At 43.9% G+C, this 22,758-nt stretch overlaps 1 protein-coding gene across 1 annotated transcript in view; it reads left to right on the top strand.

The window, feature by feature from the left end:
* The first annotated feature begins 419 nt into the window (after positions 1-419).
* Positions 420-22,758, top strand: part of LOC135522869 (dipeptidyl aminopeptidase-like protein 6) — a 320,112-nt gene continuing 297,773 nt past the window's right edge. Inside the window, exon 1 of the mRNA XM_064949517.1 lies at positions 420-624. Coding sequence (XP_064805589.1) covers positions 574-624 — 51 coding nt within the window. The 5' untranslated portion in view covers positions 420-573. The remainder of the gene's footprint in view (positions 625-22,758) is intronic.

The raw sequence follows: 22,758 nt of genomic DNA, 5'->3' as shown, positions 1-22,758 counted from the left end.
GTATGTGATTCATATTAACATTTTTGCGTCAAGGTGTTTACAGATAGCAATTGTAGGCTATAAATGAAGCCGAGGAAATGTATTGAAATGAAAAATATTACGAGTCAAAGCCTCAGCGAACATAAATTATCATGCAGTCCATGGGAAATTGAATGTTATCTTTATTCCGTTGGCAGCACGCACAACACGCGCTGACTGTCAACTATGGGTAGCTGTGCGAGGCTGGGAGCGGATTCTTATGTTCCGTTCAAACAAATAGGACCCGGAGCAGCCGGAGTGAATGTGGTGGTGTCCCATATTATGGAGATTATATATGATAGCCTTTGTGTACAACTCACGGCTACATATTTTACTTCGGAGTAAAAGACAGGCACTGACTCAGCCATCAATCAACAGGATATTTAAGAAAAATCAACGCATGTGCCTCATCAATGCGTAGTAAACCCACCCACTGGTGAACTAGAAGCCAAACCCAGGGTCTCACAGAACCGGCGTAGACCGTGGAAGAAGCGGTCCAAAACTAGTCTAACGACGAGAATATCCTGAACAGAGGATCCTTTCTACAGAAAAAAAATGAAGGAAAAGAACCTAATAGAGACTGCCAAAATGCAAGGGAACGTAATGGTAAGAAATACGTGTTTTGTTGAATTCGAAAGGTCAGATTTAAACGACGTGTTCGCTTGTAAACAATCCCGTCTTTTTAAAGTATTGGTTTCAACGTGCGTTTTTAGCGTTTGAATAACTGCGGAATAGTAAATGCATTGGAAACAGAATCGAATACTTTTTTCTATAACTGGATTATAACCTGCTGTTGTAGGCAAGCTGTTGATGAGATTACATTATTTAATGACAGATCACACCCATGCAAGGGGATATGTTTTCAAATTATACCTCCTCTCTCATCTACCATGTGCTTTGCAGTTGTATAGCCTGAAGCACTGAGTATGGAGCCTAGTGTTATCATGGAAAAAGCATATTATTAGTGAATGAAAAGTTTTCTAGTTGTCTTTTTCCATAGGGCACTGATTGATATTAATGCTGGGTTCAATTATAAGCCTTAGTTTCTATCTTATGTTGTCCTTATTAAGCTTTGAGGGCAAAACTGGCCTTTTGATCTGTTAGCTCTTGGAAGGGCTCATGAAATTTTAACCTCTCCTAAAGCTATGAATCTCAGGATATTACTGATATTTCGTAGGGACTGGGGAACCGATGGGTTGGATTTCCATTCTCCATGTGTCAGGCGTCACTGGCTCCCTTCACTGAATACTCATTCAGAAAGTTCCCCGGGACCCCTGTGTGAAAGCCCTACCTGGTGTCTTGATTTTATGATGATTTGGACTTGGCTTCAAAACCGTAGAGGTTTCTAGTCTACCTTGCACCGTTGATTCGTAGTGTCATATTTCTCATTCTGCTGGAGAGGAGGAGTCTACTGAAAAATGCTTGAAGTATACCCATTACAGAGGTGTTAACACTTTAAAGGTGTGTCCGGTTGTATTTATAAGTATTAATGAAAAGCAAATCAATGGTGTCTGCAAAGCAAACCCTAGCCTAGACCCTTATGAGCCCTACTTCTGAATGACACTTGCTCAGTTGGTAGAGTATGGCGTTGCAACTTTAGGGCTGTGGGTGTTGCTGTAGCCACTCACACGAAAATCGATGCATGCACTACTATGATTTGGATAAAAGCATCTGCTAAATGGCATAAAATTGGGGCTATATTACTATGTTATTATTATTACTCATAAAGGTCTCATCGTGGGGCTAAGCAAAATCATTCTACCTTGTGTGTTATGGTATAATATAGCTGGCTTTGCAAATGGTGGCTTTATTCATGTTCAACATGCCCTGCAGCTGTGCTCTACAAAACACTCAATACTGCTAGGTGATTGAGAACACAGCTGTTGAATCCGTTTTGAGAACATGGTTCCACTGTCATACACTTTATTCTCTAAATCCCATCATGCACAGCGGTTGAAAAGGGCCTTGTTTTCCCTCAGTATAGTTAAAAGTCTACCGATAAAAGTTTGTATAGGTTATGACTTAATTTCTTACCTTACCAAATAACATTTAAGTAAGCAAATTGGGAACTAACAGATTACTCTTGATGTGTTATGTGAATATATGCACTAGTAATATTCATATTATACTTTTCTTACTATGAAAGATGAGATTACATTTCCATTAAATTGTAACATTGAAAAGAGCAGAGGAAAGTGTACACCACCAAAGCAACATCAGTCGTCAGCATGTAATATTTTATTCTTGGGTCTGTTTCCATTAAATAGTGTGATGGTAGACAGATTGAGCTTTAATTCCAGGTTTGCCGACAGTAAGTTTTCCCTGACAACCTGTCCTTTCCACTTTACCCCTCCCTGACAACCTGTCCTTTTTACTTTACTCGTCCCTGACAACCTGTCCTTTTCACTTTACCCCTCCCTGACAACCTGTCCTTTCCACTTTACCCCTCCCTGACAACCTGTACTTTTCACCTTATACCCCTCCCTGACAACCTGTACTTTTTACTTTACTCGTCCCTGACAACCTGTACTTTTCACCTTATACCCCTCCCTGACAACCTGTCCTTTCCACTTTACCCCTCCCTGACAACCTGTCCTTTTCACTTTACCCCTCCCTGACAACCTGTCCTTTCCACTTTACCTCTCCCTGACATCCTGTCCTTTTCACTTTACCCCTCCCTGACAACCTGTCCTTTTCACTTTACCCCTCCCTGACAACCTGTCCTTTTCACTTTACCCCTCCCTGACAACCTGTCCTTTTCACTTTACCCCTCCCTGACAACCTGTACTTTTCACCTTATACCCCTCCCTGACAACCTGTCCTTTTCACTTTACCCCTCCCTGACAACCTGTCCTTTCCACTTTACCTCTCCCTGACATCCTGTCCTTTTCACTTTACCCCTCAAAATCTGCTGTGGATTGTATGTATTCTGTGAAATCCAACTGTCACGTTCTGACCTTTATTTCCTTTGTTTTGTCGTTATTTAGCATGGTCAGGGCGTGAGTTGGGGTGGGCAGTCTATGTTTGTTTTTCTACGATTTTGGGATTTCTATGTTTCGGCCGAGTATGGTTCTCAATCAGAGGCAGGTGTCTTTAGTTGTCTCTGATTGAGAATCATACTTAGGTAGCCTGGGTTTCACTGTTTGTTTGTGGGTGTTTGTTTCCGTGTCTGTGTTTTTCACCACACGGTACTGTTTCGGTTTTGTCATTTCACGTATTCGTTTATTGTTTTTGTATTTCATAATGTTCAGTGTTTTTGTTATTAAAAACGATATGTACACTTACCACGCTGCGTTTTGTTCCGATCCCTGCTACACCTCCTCTTCAGATGAAGAGGAGGAAATCAACCATTCGAGAAACAGCCTTACATTGGAATCATCGCGATCCTTCACTTAAAATAACTTGAACATTATTGAGTTGTGCCAATTGACAGCCTCTCACTTTTCCAACATTGACCTGTGGATTGAAATATTGATTGACACGATTGATTGATTTACCTACCTGTAAAATTGTTAGACCTCGAGGGTCCCTCAACTAGGTGGCGGCCAGATAGAAAATCTACACTCCATAGGGGGACATTAGGCCATCAGGCCTCAAACTACAATTGACAGGTTGACTGTTTTGCACTGACACATAAATCTGTTAAATGCCTGTACTCTAGGGAGGACCAATAGTGGTATATAGGGAATCATGCTGCGTTAAAGTCTGTCATAACAGGGTAAACCTGCACAGTATGATCGCTGACCATCTCACATGCATGTTGAACTACCATAATGCTCACCAGGGGATCGATCTGCCTCTAGTGAAATAGCGAACACTTCTAAAAGTATTAACTCATCAAGCACCACACAATGGATGCTGACCTTTTATAAAATGTTTATTTTGTCTAAATCTGGTCTATACACAGTGACCAAATGAGCACGAGCATACCATTCCTGCAGTCTAAAGTATTGCCCTGATAGCTACAGTAACAAACATACTGTCTCTACCATAATAATAACAATAATAATAATGTATACCATTTTGCACATGCTGACCTTTTTTTACCACGACCACAGTTGCAGCTAAGTTGAAAAATGTATGAGCACAAAAGGAAATGTAGGAGCACAAAGAAAACTATTTGATGTAACAAACCGTTTTCTTTGTGGCAATTGGTGCAAGCATGACAGTCATGTATTCTTCTTGAAACTCAGCGGCTGTGGTAGAGTGAAGTAATCATTGCAACAATTATCTGGGTGATTATTTCAATTGTTTTTTCTAGGCGCACTGGTGCATGGCACAGCTAAATATTTAGCCACATATGCAAGTAAAATGGTCGCACTGTAAACTAGAGCCCTGATTTAGCAGACAATTTTACCCAGTCACTTAGTCATGCATGCATACATTTTTACATATGAGTGGTCCTGGAAATCGAACCCACTATCCTGGTGTTACAACCCACTATCCTGGTGCTATCAACTGAACTACAGAGGACCTACCATGTCATTCTGGTAGCCCATTAACCATCCCCCTATATGGCCCCAACTATGTCTCCTTGGCTAGTGGCTCTGAGTGGAAGTCAGTGGCCGTGCATCCCTTTTTAACCAGCTAAGTTGGTCGTCCTCCAGCACTTTCCTCTGTTTACTGCTGTTTGCTCTCTGCCACCACAAACAGGCCTTCAAGGGCACAGTGGGTAGTGTTGTCGAACCACTAATGATTTGCTGTCGTTGGCTGAAATGAAATGCATTTGTATCCACGGCGTGATCTCTCTAAAGAGGATACATACCAACCGCTAACTACGTGTGGCTCTGTCTCCCTCCCTGGCCCGTCTGTTGAAGTTATTATTTTAGAACAAACAACTGAGATTGCACTCACGATGATGGGCCATCTTGTCTCTGCAATGACTTCAAACTTTGTGTGCGTGCAGTTGTGTTCTGATGCATGTGTTCAGATTCCTTCCTTCAGCCCATGCGATAGACGTGGTTGTTTAGTTTGTTCTAAAGAATCATATTCAATTTAAACTCAAATGTTTCCTAGAAATCTACCCTATAACTAAATGCACTATTTGAAATACCAAAGAAGGCCTAATTTTTATTTTTGGCCCCACAGATAACCGTTTGGTTTATTACGCTTCTTGTGTCCCCTTGGGGCTGATGAGGAGAATCCTGATGGAGAACCACTAACGTTACACACTTAATGCGTTCATCATTGATCTCATGCCATTTCTGGTGAGCTATGGGCATGTCCCAACAGTCTGAAGTGGCTTTGCTTGTCTATTTTCCTTCATCTGCACAGTATCTGAAAACACTGGTGAGCTACGGGTGTCCCAACTGTCTGATGTGGCTTCCTTACTACCCTTGACTCCTTTCCTTCATCTGCAAAGGATCTGAAAAAGGATATGAAAACACTGGATAGGTGAATGCAATACACAAGTAGCCTAACTGACTTGGTGAACTCTTCTTTCAGTGTGGATGAAGGAAAAGACATGAGTTAAGGGGGCAGATAGAGAATACTTAGGACCACGACCACAGTGGCTAGGCACCAGCAATAAAAGGCATTGGAACAGTGGCCCCTCCTTTTAAGTGGGCAGCCTGCATTTAGACTGTTTGTTTATTTGATTGGGGTCGATTTTATAGTGAACTTTTAAGTGGGCCACCGTTCCTCAATGCTGTTACCGTGCAAATGCAGAGTTTCATCAGGCACACTGGAATCCATCATATACAATGTTTCTGTCAATGGCCATGCATGTGGACTGGAGCGAGCCACCACTGTACATGAACACATTCGTACAGGCTGGCTGATGGCTTGACAGCACAACAGTTAGTTTAAAATTGGTCAGACATCTTATCTTATAAGGACAGTTTACAGTATTTAAAAAATATAAACATTTGACCCTAAAAGATTGCCACTGTTTCTGAAAGGCGAAAAGGAAATTGTTATGTACCGTACATTCATTGTATTTTGGGGATTATCCATCCATTGTCAAATTCTGGGCGCTCAATTCCTATGAGATGAGTTTAATTTTCACAAGGATACTTTATTGCAGGGTTCCCCAACTGGCGGTCCTCCGAATTTGGCCCGCATGTGGTTTTATTTGCCCACTCCCCCATTTTTTTGTGATTTTAAGTTTTGAAATCTGTTCCTAAGTATTCCCACGCATAATAGAGAGACACGTGATTGTATACAAATGTAAGTAAGGTTTGGGGTTCTTGTGGTCAATTTGCAGTCTGTAAATTAATACTAAACAAAAAAATAAATGCAACATGCAACAATTTCAAAGATTTTACTGAGTTTACAGTTCCTTGTAAGAAAATCAGTCAATTGAAATAAATTCATTAGGCCCTAATCTATGGATTTCACATGACTGGGAATAGATATGCATCTGTTGGCCACAGATACTTTAAAAAAAGGTAGAGGTGAGGATCAGAAAACCAGTTAGTATCTGATGTGATCACCATTTGCCTCATGCAGCGCGGCACATCTTCTTTGTATAGAGTTGATCAGGCTCTGGCAACAGCTCTGGTGGACATTCCTGCAGTCAGCATGCCAATTGCGTGCTCCCTCAACTTGTGGCATTGTGTTGTGTGACAACTGCACATTTTAGAGTGGCATTTTATTTTCCCCAGCACAAGGTGCATCTGTATAATAGGAGAAATACTCACTAACAGGGATGTAAGCAAATTTGTGGCCAACATTCGAGCTAAATAAGCTTTTTGTTCACATGGAACATTTCTGGGATCCTTTATTTCAGCTCATGAAACATGGGGCCAACACTTTACATGTTGCATTTATATTTTTGTTCAGTGTAGTATAATGTTTAAAAACAAATATATAAAATATATATAAGAGGACTTAAAGAATATCTGAGTGAGTCTTGTACAGTCAATCACCCTGGATAGACGAGGCTTGGTCTGTTAGCGGCGCTGTAATTAAAGATAATCCTCAGCTGTTTACATAATTAAAACACTTTGAAGTTTTGTCAGGTCGATTTGTATCTCCAGGGATGTTCCCCCGTTCCTTTTTTATAATCCAAATGAATAAATGTGAGATTAGGGTATTTGTTTTTTTGTTTATTTGCCTGACATCACATGGAAGCTGTTTATTGATACTGCCTGAATGAATATTGTTTTTTTATCTGCTTCATTATCAATGTATTGTACGCTAACCTATACAGTATTGTTCTGTATTGAAACTGACCTGAGTGGTTGATAATGAAGACACTAGATTCCTTCTCTGCTGCTGTGGAAATGGTGCCCTACATGAAACCTCAGACACACGCAGGAGCATTTTCTCCCCCTCCACACACACACACACACACACACACACACACACACACACACACACACACACACACACACACACACACACACACACACACACACACACACACACACACACACACACACACACACACACACACACCCCTACCTGTAGCGTTTCTGGCTGTTGCACACTCTCCACAGTCCAAAGCAATCAATCACCACTTAGCCAGGCAAGACTGTGCGGGTGCTCCCAGCAACATAATGAGTTTACAATAGATTAATATTTCATAGTGCCTTTTTGCAGCTCCTCCTTTCTCCATGTTTTCAGCTCATGATAGGGACTGTGGGAATAACCATAGATTTAGTTAATTGTTCAAATGATAGGAGAGCTTTGCTATGGAAACCAGTGTTTTTCCTAGACAGTTACAGGTGGTGTTCAAATGCGATGCAACAGCGATTCTCTGGGCTTGTTGATATTAAGATTTGCAAACCAATTGAAGCCAAAGCTGTAGGTGAGTGTACACCAGGAAGGTCATACCCACCTAGGCAAGAGTAGGAGAAACACTGCAAGCATATTTCAGCTTTTAGAATGTCACAAATATAAGAGGAGAAACAACATCCAATAAGGTTGGTGAATGCATGCTTTATGACGAGCAGTAGGCAGAAGTACTGTTGGGCCCAGAGTCTGTTTCTCATTGTGGACAAGACACATTTACAACCTCGGCTAACAGTGGGTTCAAGGAAATGATGTTGAGGTGGTCTCTGGAGGACCAGTGGTCACATAACAAATGGGGAGATGTGTAATTAGAGGATAATTTGGCAGTCTGTGTAAGGGATGCCGATGAGGGAGGGATATGGACATACTGTAGATTGATGGCAAGTCTACATGGAACAATGCCAAAACGGGTAAGAGAAAAAGGAGGGATGCTGTGTTCTGAGAAAATCCAAAGAAAATATCTACACACTGACATATGCGTTTGTCTGCGTGCATGCCATGTGTGCATGCGCGTGCGTGCACATGCTCTTGTGTCTGTGCCTCTGCGTGTGAGTGCAGTGCGCAGATACGATCCTCATCACATGGTTACTCACAGCAGTTTGGGTTTAATCCAAAGCTATCAGCATAACCCACAATTAGCAGAGGAGGATTATATTATTAAAATAAGGGGAGAAGTGGTTTCTTTGGCAACAGCCCCCCTCCCTTTTCCAGAGAAGATTGTCTTTCTTTGTGCTCAGCATTAATGATGATTTCCTGTAGCAGCACTCATTAGGACTCAGCCATCACAATCTGGCCTCCAACACTTAGGCCTACTCATACCATTAAGTGTAATTATTGTGTTTCATAGGCCAGGCTATGTGTGAATGGAATGAGCAAGCTGTAGGAGACGGGCATTTTCTGGAGTGGTTCAGCGTAACCATGGGATCATGGGCTCTTAAGTAACTGTCTGACTTGGAGTAATGAAGTAGGTCCCGGTCCACAATGATGATTGCTCCGCCAACATATAATACCTTTTATTAAACTAGACCAGTGTTTTGTTCCAACGGTGGATCTTTGTCAGGTCAGGATGACTCGGTGCCCACTAACAAGTAATGTGTGTTTGACTTTACAGACGAGATGGGTTGAAAGATGGAGTTTATGAATGAGAGACTCATAAGAGTGAGACACACACTGAAACTCAGAGACGGAGACAGAGACAGACCATCAGAGAGGGAGACTCATTGAGACACACACACACACTGGGAGAGACACAACCCTGAAAAATAGATACTCAGAGACATATAGCGACTGAGAGACACACACTGAAAGAGTGACCCACTCAGCAAGAGAGAAAGACACTTAGAGAGAGGTTTAATGTGAGATGTTGACTGAAAGAAATGGTCTGGTAACAAGTTTGAGAATGTTCAAATACTTTTGATGTTCAAATTCAACAATAGGAGAAAAGTTTAAAAAATATATTTCATCAAAGCTTTGGTCACTGAAATGAACTTGGGCAAAATGCTGACAAAATATCATTGTCACTTACATTATCAGCAAATTAGTCACATTGTTTTAGTTAGCAATACATGACATGTCCAGTGGGCGCTCTCAGATCCCTACTTTGTTTCACAAGGCAGAGAAAGTAACAAAAATGTAAAAAATACAATAATGGAGTTTCTTAATGATTTGTATTATTTTATCTACTGCGCTCGGCTTTGTAGAAGCCTCTTAGACTAATCAGGTAACGTGATGTTTATTGGTGGCTGCATGGATTTCTGGCATTTTCCTAATAACCTTCAGAAGGCATTGGCGAAGTTGTGTTTTCTCATCAGTTGTTGGATGAGCTGTGTGTTGTGGTACTGGTATTTTCTTTTAGAATGTTCAGTTTTCTTCCATATATATTGAACAAAAATATAAACGTGAAAGGTAAGTGTTGCTGCTGTGTTTCATGAGCTGAAATAAAAGGACATCCGGCTTTTTTACCTCCGGGATTGTCTGAGACCATTCACCCGGACAGCTGGTGAAACTGAGGAGTATTTCTGTCTGTAATAAAGCCCTTTTGTGGAGAAAAACTAATTCTGATTGGCTGGGCCTGGCTCCAAGTGGATGGCCATGGCCCATGCATAAATGAAGGCCTAATTAATTAATTTAAGTTGACTGATTTCCTTATGAACAGTAACGCAGTGAAATTATTGCATGTTGCGTTTATATCTTTGTTCAGTTATAGCAGTGCTTACTGCCAGTGTCATCACTATTGCTCTATATCTAATGGAAATACTTCAGAGAATTGTTTTGTGAAGAGTATTCAAAACCTATATCACAAATCTGATGTCAGTCCTCCAGCAGCTTCACAGTATGAATCTTGCAAAAACCTTTAATGACTTTGAATACTGACAACCCACCTGGGCTGTTGTTGATCAACCTAGACAGTTTTTTTTACAGTGTGCGTGCGGTTATGTGTTGCACAGTGAAGGTTTATGATGTCTCAGCAAGGCTTACATCCATTCTCCCTCTTGCCATCCGAGGCACCATGATTCATACAGGCCATTTTGTTTCTGGCCCGAGGAATTTGGGGAACTGAAGGTTGGAATTCTGGGTTATGTATAATTCCTTTTAAAAGACCAATGCAGCCGTTTTTAATCGCAATATCATTTCTGGGTGACAATTAACTACCTTACTGCGATTGTTTTCTATTCAAATGGTCAAAGAAACAAATATTTTCTTGAAAAAGAGCAATTTCTCAAGCAAGACTTTTGCTAGGACTGTCAGTGAGTGGTCTGAGTGGGGAGGTTTGGAACTCTCTTTCTTATTGATCTATTAACTAATTTACCAGACATGCCAAAACTACATTCCACCAAAACATTTCAAGCAGTCTTTTGAAACAGCTCTTACACTAAAAAGGGCATTATCATAATTTCACAGTATTATTCAAAATTAGTGTGGAAATGTATATAAAACACAGGAAAATCACATTTTTGACTACACATTTTTGACTACACTGGACCTCTACACTGGACTCTTGGGTCTCCAGACTCCCTGTAGCAAGACATTGTGAATCTCAAAGTATCCTCAAGTGTGTGTGTGTGTGTGTACAGTCGTGGCCAAAAGTTTTGAGAATGACCCAAATATTAATTTTCAAAAGTCTGCTGCCTCAGTTTGTATGATGGCGATTTGCATATACTCCAGAATGTTATGAAAAGTGTTCAGGTGAATTGCAATTCATTGCAAAGTCACCTCTTTGCCATGCAAATGAACTGAATCCCCCAAAAACATTTCCACTGCATTGCAGCCCTGCCACAAAAGGACCAGCTGACATCATGTCAGTGATTCTCTCGTTAACACAGGTGTAAGGCTGGAGATCACTCTGTCATACTGATGGAGTTCGAATAACAGACTGGAAGCTTCAAAAGGAGGGTTTCACAGGCAAGGATATTGCTGCCAGTCAGATTGCACCTAAATCAACCATTTATCGGATCATCAAGAACTTCAAGGAGAGCGGTTCAATTGTTGTGAAGAAGGCTTCAGGGCGCCCAAGAAAGTCCAGCAAGTGCCAGGACCGTCTCCTAAAGTTGATTCAGCTGCGGGATCAGGGCACCACCAGTACAGAGCTTGCTCAGGAATGGCAGCAGGCAGGTGTGAGTGCATCTGCACACACAGTGAGGCGAAGACTTTTGGAGGATGGCCCGGTGTCAAGAAGGGCAGCAAAGAAGCCACTTCTCTCAACGAAAAACATCAGGGACAGACTGATATTCTGCAGAAGGTACAGGGATTGGACTGCTGAGGACTGGGGTAAAGTCATTTTCTCTGAATCCCCTTTCCGATTGTTTGGGGCATCTGGAAAAAAGCTTGTCCCGGAGAAGACAAGGTGAAAGCTGCCAAATCAAATCAAATCAAATTTTATTTGTCACATACACATGGTTAGCAGATGTTAATGCGAGTGTAGCGAAATGCTTGTGCTTCTAGTTCCGACAATGCAGTAATAACCAACAAGTAATCTAACTAACAATTCCTAATCTACTGTCTTATACACAGTGTAAGGGGATAAAGAATATGTAAATAAGGATATATGAGTGAGTGATGGTACAGAGCAGCATAGGCAAGATACAGTAGATGGTATCGAGTACAGTATATACATGTGAGATGAGTATGTAAACAAAGTGGCATAGTTAAAGTGGCTAGTGATACATGTATTACATAAGGATGCAGTAGATGATATAGAGTACAGTATATAGGTATGCATATGAGATGAATAATGTAGGGTAAGTAACATTATATAAGGTAGCATTGTTTAAAGTGGCTAGTGATATATTTACAACATTTCCCAACAATTCCCATTATTAAAGTGGCTGGAGTTGAGTTAGTGTCAGTGTGTAGGCAGCAGCCACTCAATGTTAGTGGTGGCTGTTTAACAGTCTGATGGCCTTGAGATAGAAGCTGTTTTTCAGTCTCTCGGTCCCAGCTTTGATGCACCTGTACTGACCTCGCCTTCTGGATGATAGCGGGGTGAACAGGCAGTGGCTCGGGTGGTAGATGTCCTTGATGATCTTTATGGCCTTCCTGTAACATCGGGTGGTGTAGGTGTCCTGGAGGGCAGGTAGTTTGCCCCCGATGATGCGTTGTGCAGACCTCACTACCCTCTGGAGAGCCTTACGGTTGAGGGCGGAGCAGTTGCCGTACCAGGCGGTGATACAGCCCGCCAGGATGCTCTCGATTGTACCTCTGTAGAAGTTTGTGAGTGCTTTTGGTGACAAGCCGAATTTCTTCAGCCTCCTGAGGTTGAAGAGGCGCTGCTGCGCCTTCTTCACGATGCTGTCTGTGTGAGTGGACCAATTCAGTTTGTCTGTGATGTGTATGCCGAGGAACTTAAAACTTGCTACTCTCTCCACTACTGTTCCATCGATGTGGATAGGGGGTGTTCCCTCTGCTGTTTCCTGAAGTCCACAATCATCTCCTTAGTTTTGTTGACGTTGAGTGTGAGGTTATTTTCCTGACACCACACTCCGAGGGCCCTCACCTCCTCCCTGTAGGCCGTCTCGTCGTTGTTGGTAATCAAGCCTACCACTGTTGTGTCGTCCGCAAACTTGATGATTGAGTTGGAGGCGTGCGTGGCCACGCAGTCGTGGGTGAACAGGGAGTACAGGATAGGGCTCAGAACGCACCCTTGTGGTGCCCCAGTGTTGAGGATCAGCGGGGAGGAGATGTTGTTACCTACCCTCACCACCTGGGGGCGGCCCGTCAGGAAGTCCAGTACCCAGTTGCACAGGGCGGGGTCGAGACCCAGGGTCTCGAGCTTGATGACGAGCTTGGAGGGTACTATGGTGTTGAATGCCGAGCTGTAGTCGATGAACAGCATTCTCACATAGGTATTCCTCTTGTCCAGATGGGTTAGGGCAGTGTGCAGTGTGTTTGAGATTGCATCGTCTGTGGACCTATTTGAGCGGTAAGCAAATTGGAGTGGGTCTAGGGAGTCAGGTAGGGTGGAGGTGATATTGTCCTTGACTAGTCTCTCAAAGCACTTCATGATGACGGAAGTGAGTGCTACGGGGCGGTAGTCGTTTAGCTCAGTTACCTTAGCTTTCTTGGGAACAGGAACGATGGTGGCCCTCTTGAAGCATGTGGGAACAGCAGACTGGTATAGGGATTGATTGAATATGTCCGTAAACACACCAGCCAGCTGGTCTGCGCATGCTCTGAGGGCGCGGCTGGGGATGCCGTCTGGGCCTGCAGCCTTGCGAGGGTTAACACGTTTAAATGTTTTACTCACCTCGGCTGCAGTGAAGGAGAGACCGCATTTTTCCGTTGCAGGCAGTGTCAGTGGCACTGTATTGTCCTCAAAGCGGGCAAAAAAGTTATTTAGTCTGCCTGGGAGCAAGACATCCTGGTCCGTGACTGGGCTGGATTTCTTCCTGTAGTCCGTGATTGACTGTAGACCCTGCCACATGCCTCTTGTGTCTGAGCCGTTGAATTGGGATTCTACTTTGTCTCTGTACTGACGCTTAGCTTGTTTGATAGCCTTACGGAGGGAATAGCTGCATTGATTGTATTCAGTCATGTTACCAGACACCTTGCCCTGATTGAAAGCAGTGGTTCGTGCTTTCAGTTTCACACGAATGCTGCCATCAATCCAAGGTTTCTGGTTAGGGAATGTTTTAATCGTTGCTATGGGAACGACATCTTCAACGCACGTTCTAATGAACTCGCACACCGAATCAGCGTATTCGTCAATGTTGTTATTTGACGCAATACGAAACATGTCCCAGTCCACGTGATGGAAGCAGTCTTGGAGTGTGGAGTCAGCTTGTTCGGACCAGCGTTGGACAGACCTCAGCGTGTGAGCTTCTTTTTTTAGCTTTTGTCTGTAGGCAGGTATCAGCAAAATGGAGTTGTGGTCAGCTTTTCCGAAAGGGGGGCGTGGCAGGGCCTTATATGCGTCGCGGAAGTTAGAGTAACAGTGATCCAAGGTTTTTCCGCCCCTGGTTGCGCAATCGATATGCTGATAAAATTTAGGGAGTCTTGTTTTCAGATTAGCCTTGTTAAAATCCCCAACAACGATGAATGCAGCCTCCGGATAAATGGTTTCCAGTTTGCAAAGAGTTAAATAAAGTTCGTTCAGAGCCATTGATGTGTCTGCTTGGGGGGGGGGATATATACGGCTGTGATTATAATCGAAGAGAATTCTCTTGGTAGGTAATGCGGTCTATATTTGATTGTGAGGAATTCTAAATCAGGTGAACAGAAGGATTTGAGTTCCTGTATGTTTCTTTCATCGCACCATGCCTCGTTAGCCATAAGGCATACACCCCCACCCCTCTTCTTACCAGAAAGGTGTTTGTTTCTGTCGGCGCGATGCGTGGAGAAACCCTTTGGCCGCACCGCATCGGATAGCGTCTCTCCAGTGAGCCATGTTTCCGTGAAGCACAGAACGTTACAGTCTCTGATGTCCCTCTGGAATGCTACCCTTGCTCGGATTTCATCAACCTTGTTGTCAAGAGACTGGACATTGGCAAGAAGAATGCTAGGAAGTGGGGCACGATGTGCCCGTCTCCGTAGTCTAACCAGAAGACCGCTACGTTTCCCTCTTTTTCGGAGTCGTTTTTTTGTGGTCGCTGCATGCGATCCATTCCGTTGTCCTGTTTGTAAGGCAGAACACAGGATCCGCGTCGCGAAAAACATATTCTTGGTCGTACTGATGGTGAGTTGACGCTGATCTTATATACAGTAGTTCTTCTCGGCTGTATGTAATGAAACCTAAGATGACCTGAGGTACTAATGTAAGAAATAACACATAAAAAAACAAAAAACTGCATAGTTTCCTAGGAACGCGAAGCGAGGCGGCCATCTCTGTCGGCGCCGGAATTTCAAGTGTCATGCCAACAGTAAAGCGTCCTGAGGCCATTCATGTGTGGGGTTGCTTCTCAGCCAAGGGAGTGGGCTCACTCACAATTTTGCCTAAGAACACAGCCATGAATAAAGAAATACATTTTATTTGTCACATACCCATGGTTAGCAGATGTTAATGCGAGTGTAGCGAAATGCTTGTGTTTCTAGTTCCGACAATGCAGTAATAACCAACGAGTAATCTAGCTAACAATTCCAAAACTACTACTGTATACACACAAGTGTAAAGGGATAAAGAATATGTACATAAAGATATATGAATGAGGGATGGTACAGAGCGGCATAGGCAAGATGCAGTAGATGGTATCGAGTACAGTATATGCATATGAGATGAGTATGTAAACAAAGTGGCATAGTTCAAAGTGGCCAGTGCTACATATATTACATAAAGATGCAGTAGATGATATAGAATGGTACCAACACATGGTATAAATAAAGAATTGTACCACAGCAACTTCTCCCAACCATCCAAGAACAGTTTGGTGACGAACCATGTCTTTTCCAGCATGATGGAGCACCTTGCCATAAGTCAAAAGTGATATCTAAGTGGTTCGGGGAACAAAACATTGATATGTTGGGTCCATGGACCAGGAAACTCCCCAGACATTAATCCCATTGAGAACTTGTGATCAATCCTCAAGAGGCAGGTGGACAAACTAAACCCCACAAATTCTGACAAACTCCAAGCATTGATTATGCAAGAATGGGCTGCCATCAGTCAGGATGTGGCCCAGAAGTTAATTGACAGCATGCCAGGGCAGATTGCAGAGGTCATGAAAAAGAAAGGTCAACACTGCAAATATTGACTCTTTGCATCAACTTCATGTAATTGTCAATAAAAGCCTTTGACACGTATGAAATGCTTGTAATTATACTTCAGTATTCCATAGTAACATCTGACAAAAATATCTAAAGACACTGAAGCAGCAAACGTTGTGGAAATTAATATTTGTGTCATTCTCAAAACTTTTGGCCACGACTGTACACACCACTTGCTGAGATGTCACTATGCTTTAGCCAAGAAAGATAACTGAATCATTGTTCTTTTACAATGAAGATATCTTGCTATGTCCCCTTTTTTCATTCTATTACAGGTAATAGGCTGTTCTCTATTGAAGGAATACCATTTTAATGAGATCATTATAGGGAGCCAGTCAGAACATTAAATTACACCTGTTAGAATTTTTTATGTATAAGAAGGTCTAGTATACATCTTTTGGGGTTGTATGACAAATCTATTTGGACTTACTGGCCATGCAATGACTATGACGGCCTCTCTCTGGACTCATTTTGAGAATGGGTCATCCTAGCCTGGTCCCGGATCGGTTCATGCTGTATAGCATGTTCATTGTCATTAATGGATTAAGATCACTTTATTGGTCAATTGCCCCAACCAAAATTTGTCTTCTGCTTTTAACCCAACCCCTCTGAAAGACATGCATATACAGGTATTGGAAAGGCCCAGGGAGCTTTTGTGGTGGTGCAAGGGCACACCTAGGATTTGAAATAGCAACCCTCCTGGTATAAGGACAATTTATAGCTTGAATATTCTTTATGTCAAGATTTGACTTATTGTTTTGCCTGTAGGCATTTCTCTGCCCAATACACCTGAATCTGCCTTCACATCAGTCCGGTTTTTGTAACTGGCAAAAGGCGCCGTTTAAAGATTCTGATTCCATTCGAAGGCAGAGCATCATATCAATGCTATGTATGCTTGGAGTCAGCATGAAAGGGCTATTGACAGCAACTCATCAATGTTAGATGCCATAAATGAGGACTGGGAAAAAGAAAGTGGGGGAAAACTGTACTTACATTAAAACAATTGCAGATGTGCTCCTATTAACTGCCAATCAAAATATCGGGCACAGAGGTCGTCAAGAGTCTGACTCTCACAACAAGAGTAATTTTTTTACAATCTTAGACAAATAGCAAAGCATAACCATCTCATAGAGAAAAGGATGAATGCATGTGGCAATGGTAAGTACACAAGCCACCAAATCCAGAACAATGTTCTTGAGGGCTTAGCTGAGAAGGTACAAAGTGAAATAATAAGAGAAGTAAAAGAAAGATACGTTTTTGGTGTAATTGCAGATGAAACCAAAGATTTAAATAAAAAATAACAAATGTCTTTAATTGTGAGGTACCATTACAGTGTGGCCTTCCACGAAAGCTGTTTACACTTTCAAGTCAGCTGAAAGCTTAGATGCAGCAGGTCTCACAAACATGATAATTGATTGCCTTAAAAAACATGGCCTGGACTACAGAAATAATCTTGTGGGGCAGGGCTATGACCGTGCTTGCGTCATGAGCAGAAAGCATTCTGGTGTGTCTGCACGGGTTAAAAACAGTGCAAGATTAGCATTTTATGTGCATTGTAATGCACATTGTTTGAATTTAGTTCTTGATGATGCTGTAAAATCAGTGCCTGAGGCAGCTAACTTTTTTGCTCTTCTGCAAAAGCTTTATAACTTTGTATCTGGCTGATACGTTCATCTCAAGTGGCTTGCAGTTCAGAAAGGGCTGTATGCACAGTAGCAGCCCAGGGAACTACAGAGACTTACGGATGTAAGGTAGGCATGCAGATACATGGCATGCCATAATCTGAGGGACAGGCTTCCAGCAGTTCTGAGAGTGCTACAGGGTATCACACTTGAAAATAATGCTGATAGATCAGTGGAGGCAAATGACCTTCTTTCTCAGATTTACTTTTCATAGGGCTTTTAGTTACCTTTTGTAAAGTGCTTGGTGATGCCAAATATCTTTCTGGCATGCTCCAATCAAGCTCTCTTGACCTAGCAAGGGCTGTGGATCTCGTAGGTGCCCTTACAGACGTATTACAGGAACTATGGAAAGAGGTTGAATAGATTGCAGAGCACTGCAAAATAAGTATACAAACGGTGTGTAATAGACAGCCTAAAACAAGTTTAAGATTTCACGACTCATTGATGATGAGCACTGTAGGACAGAAAAATTGTGACCATTGTGATGGTGAGAGCTTCCAGAGAGCTATCTTTTATCAGGTGCTTGACAGTCTCACAGCTGAGCTGCAGAGCTGTTTTTCAAAGAAGAATTGCAAGTGCAAGGGGTCCAGTCTCTCAACCCAAAGAGCCTCTTTTTGTCTTGCTCAGACCTTTTTGAGTTAGATTACATACCACACCACCACTGTAGATGTGGTATGTAGGAATGTGGCAGGGTCTACAGTCAATCATGGACTACAAAAAGATAACCAGCCCCGTCGCGGACCAAGATGTCTTGCTCCCAGACAAACTAAACAACTTCTTTGCTCACTTTGAGGACAATACAGTGCCACCAACACAGCCCGCTACCAAAACCTGCGGGCTCTCCTTCACCGCAGCCAAAGTGAGTAAAGCATTTAAAAGTGTTAACCCTTGCAAGGCTGCCGGCCCAGATGCATCCCCGCAGCCGTGTCCTGAGAGCATGCGCAGACCAGCTGGCTGGTGTGTTTACGGACATATTCAATCAATTCCTATTCCAGTCTGCTGTTACCACATGCTTCAAGATGGCCACCATTGTTCCTGTTCCAAAGAAAGCTAAGATAACTGAGCTAAATGACTACCGCCCCGTAGCACTCACATCCGTCATCATGAAGTGCTTTGAGAGACTAGTCAAGGATCATATCACCTCCACCCTACCTGACACCGCCCCAATAGGTCCACAGATGATGCAATTGCAATCACGCTGCACACTGCCCTAATCCATCTGGACAATACCTATGTAAGAATGCTGTTCATCAACTACAGCTCAGCATTTAACACCATAGTACCATCCAAACTCGTCATCAAGCTCGAGACCCTGGGTCTCGACCCCGCCATGTGCAACTGGGTCCTGGACTTTCTGACGGGACGCCCCCAGGTGGTGAGGGTAGGAAACAACATCTCCTCCCCGCTGATCCTCAACACTGGGGCCCCACAAGGGTGCGTTCTCAGCCCTCTCCTGTACTCCCTGTTCACCCATGACTGCGTGGCCATGCACGCCTCCAACTCAATCATCAAGTTAGCAGACAACACTACAGTGGTAGGCTTGATTACCAACAACGACGAGACGGCCTACAGGGAGGAGGTGAGGGCCCTCGGAGTGTGTTGTCAGGAAAATAACCTCACACGAGATGATCGTGGACTTCAGGAAACAGCAGAGGGAGCACCCCCGATCCACATCGATGGAACAGTAGTGGAGAAGGTGGAAAGTTTGATGTTCCTGGGCGTACACATCACGGACAAACTGAAATGGTCCACCCACACAGACAGCGTGGTGAAGAAGGTGCAACAACGCCTCTTCAACCTCAAGAGGCTGAAGAAATTTGGCTTGTCAACAAAAATACAAACTTTTACAGATGCACAATCGAGAGCATCCTGTCGGGCTGTATTACAGCCTGATACGGCAACTGCATCGCCCACAACCATAAGGCTCTCCAGAGGGTGGTGAGGTCTGCACAACACATTAAAACCTACCTTAGGACAACAATGTTTGATGACAGGTTAAGTCACCTCGGAATTCTCAGTGTTGAGTCAAGGAAGGCACGCTCTCTCAACATGGATGAGTTTGTGAAACATTTTGCCAGTTCTCACCAGAACCGAATTATGCTGCTTTAAATCTACCTAGGATCATTTGGCAATTAGGCTGTCCCTCTGGTCATAATTAAAACCTGCACTGTGTACTAGCTAGTACACTGACATTCTAAAATGATAAATTCAAGGGGTATCATGTCACACAGATTTAATTTGGTCTTGATTAGACCAATTCCAAAATGTAACATAATAAATATGAGCCTAAATATGATACTGTACGTTTGTTATATTGATGGGCACCAAAATAATTTTAAAACTCCATTTCTGCTTGATACCTGGTATGTCAAATTGCAGTGGTTTTTTGTAAATACATTTATTTGTAAATAAACTATGCAATTTGTGTAACAGACAAATGCTATCTAATCTCCTTGGTGCTTGAGCTTTATTTTCGAAAATATTTTGGATGTTCAACACTTAGACCCAGATTATATATTCATTAAAACAGAATGGCCCAAGTCTCTCCTGTGTGCGTGTGTGTGCGTGCGTGTGTGCGCGTGAGAGCGAGAGATATTGAGCTGCAGTTCCGAGGTAGAGACACTGACTGTTCGTAGTATGTTAAAGAATTCTAGTGAAGTAACCCTTTTGGACCCCACCATCTGCCACTCCGGGTTCAGTGAATTATCACTTCTACCTTTTAATCAGCAATCATAGGATTCATTCATGCTCCTTAGATGCCAGGTTAGGGTTACACACTAATTTTCTGTCATGGTCTATGGACCCCCTGAAGTAGCCTTGGCCACCACATATATAAAACTCCAGTTCCGCCACTGCACTAGCGGAGCGCATCGGCCATATCCCCAGTGAATGCTCACTGCACATATTCACTCTGTCATGGTTGGATTAGTGCCACTTATGTTTGTTTTCAGACAGATTTCCTCCTCCAGTTTAGATGGACATCATATTCTATTTGTCTCCCCTAACCACAGGCCTATTAAATGGACAACGTTTTTATCGATTTTGTTTCAGTGTCAGCAGAGTAGGCTACCCTGTAATTTGTCGTATTAAAAAAGATTCTGCTAATGTCTCCGGTCAAATAAAGTGTAGTAGATTTGCATGAAATGTGTTTTACCCATGCAAGGAAAGAAGAAACATATCTGATATAGTGTCACGTTCTGTCCTTAGTTCTTTTATGTCTTTGTTTTAGTATGGTCAGGGGGTGGGTTGTCTGTTTGTTTTTCTATGTTGTGTTTTGTGTTTGGCCTGGTATGGTTCTGAATCAGAGGCAGGTGTCATTAGTTGTCTCTGAGAATCATACATAGGTAGCCTTTTCTCATTTGTGTGGTGTGGGTGATTGTTTCCTGTTTTGTTGTTTGTGTCACCATTCAGGACTGTTTCGGTTTTCGTTTTCATTCACTTTGTTATTTTTGTATTTTGTCGGGTTCAGTGAGTTTTAAAGTATCATGGACACTTACCACGCTGCGTATTGGTCCTCACCTCATTCCAACGACGAGCGTTACAGAATCACCCACCAACCAAGGACCAAGCAGCGTGGTATCGGTCAGCAACAGAAATCTCTGGACTCATGGACATGGGAGGATATTCTGGACGGAGAAGGACCCTGGGCACAGGCTGGGGAATATCGGCGCCCCAAGGCAGAGCTGGAGGCAGCGAAAGCTGAGTGGCGGTGGTATGAGGAGGCAGCGCGGCTGGGACGAGAGGCAGCCCTCAATTTCTCGGTGGGGGTGGCACACAGGGAGTGTGGCTAAGTCAGGTAGGAGACCTGAGCCAACTCTCCGTGATTACCGTGGAGAGAGGTGGACTGGGCAGGCACCTGTGTCCCCAGTGCGCAGGCATAGCCCAGTGCGTTACATCGCAGCGCCTCGTATCGGCCGGGCTAGAGTGGGCATCGAGCCAGGTGCCATGAAGCCGGCTCAGCGCATCTGGTCTCCAGTGTGTCTTCTTGGGCCGGGGTACATGGCACCAGCCCTAGGCACGGTGTCCCCGGTTCGCCAGCACAGTGCAGTGCGGTCTGTTCCACCTCGCCGCACTGGCCTGGCAACGGGGAGTATCCAGCCAGGTAGGGTTGTGCAGGCTCGGTGCTCGAGATCTCCAGTGTGCCTCCACGGTCCGGTCTATCCGGTGCTTCCTCCACGCACCAGGCCTCCGGTGGCAGCCCCACCGACCAGGCTGTCTCTCCGTTTCCTTCCTCCAGGTGCTACCTCCTGTCTCCCGTCTGTCCTGAGCTGCCCGAGTCGCCCGTCTGTCCTGAGCTGCCCGAGTCGCCTGTCTGTCCTGAGCTGCCCGAGTCGCCCGTCTGTCCTGAGCTGCCCGAGTCGCCCGTCTGTCCTGAGCTGCCCGGAGTTGCCCGTCTGTCCTGAGCTGCCCGGAGTCGCCCGTCTGTCCTGAGCTGCCCGGAGCCGCCCGCCACTCCGGCGCCACCGGAGTTTCTCGCCTGTCCGGTGCTGCCGGAATTTCCCTTCCGTTCGGGACCTGTTGCTAGGGTCCCCAGTCCGAGGTCGGCGGCGAGGGTCGCCGCTTGAAAGGCGCCACGGAGGCGGGTTAAGAAGCGGGTAAAGACTATGATGGAGTGGGGTCCACATCCCGTGCCAGAGCCGCCACCGCGGACAGACACCCACCCAGACCCTCCCCTATATGTTCAGGTTTTGCGGCCGGAGTCCGCACCTTTGGGGGCGGGGGGTACTGTCACGTTCTGACCTTAGTTCTTTTGTTATGTCTTTGTTTTAGTATGGTCAGGGCGTGAGTTGGGTGGGTTGTCTATGTTTGTTTTTCTATGTTGTGTTTTGTGTTTGGCCTGGTATGGTATGGTTCTCAATCAGAGGCAGGTGTTATTAGTTGTCTCTGATTGAGAATCATACTTAGGTAGCCTTTTCCCACCTGTGTGGTGTGGGTGATTGTTTCCTGTTTTGTTTGTGTCACCATTCAGAACTGTTTTGGTTTTGGTTTTCATTCACTTTGTTATTTTTGTATTTTGTTGTGTTCAGTGAGTATTAAAGTATCATGGACACTTACCACGCTGCGTATTGGTCCTCACCTCATTCCAACGATGAGCGTTTCATATAGCCTAGGACTCTACACACTC

This window comes from Oncorhynchus masou, chromosome 30 (assembly GCF_036934945.1).
Source record: "Oncorhynchus masou masou isolate Uvic2021 chromosome 30, UVic_Omas_1.1, whole genome shotgun sequence".
Classification (NCBI taxonomy): domain Eukaryota; kingdom Metazoa; phylum Chordata; class Actinopteri; order Salmoniformes; family Salmonidae; genus Oncorhynchus; species Oncorhynchus masou.
Note: the sequence above shows the minus strand (reverse complement) of the source record. Positions and strands in the feature narration are given on the sequence as shown.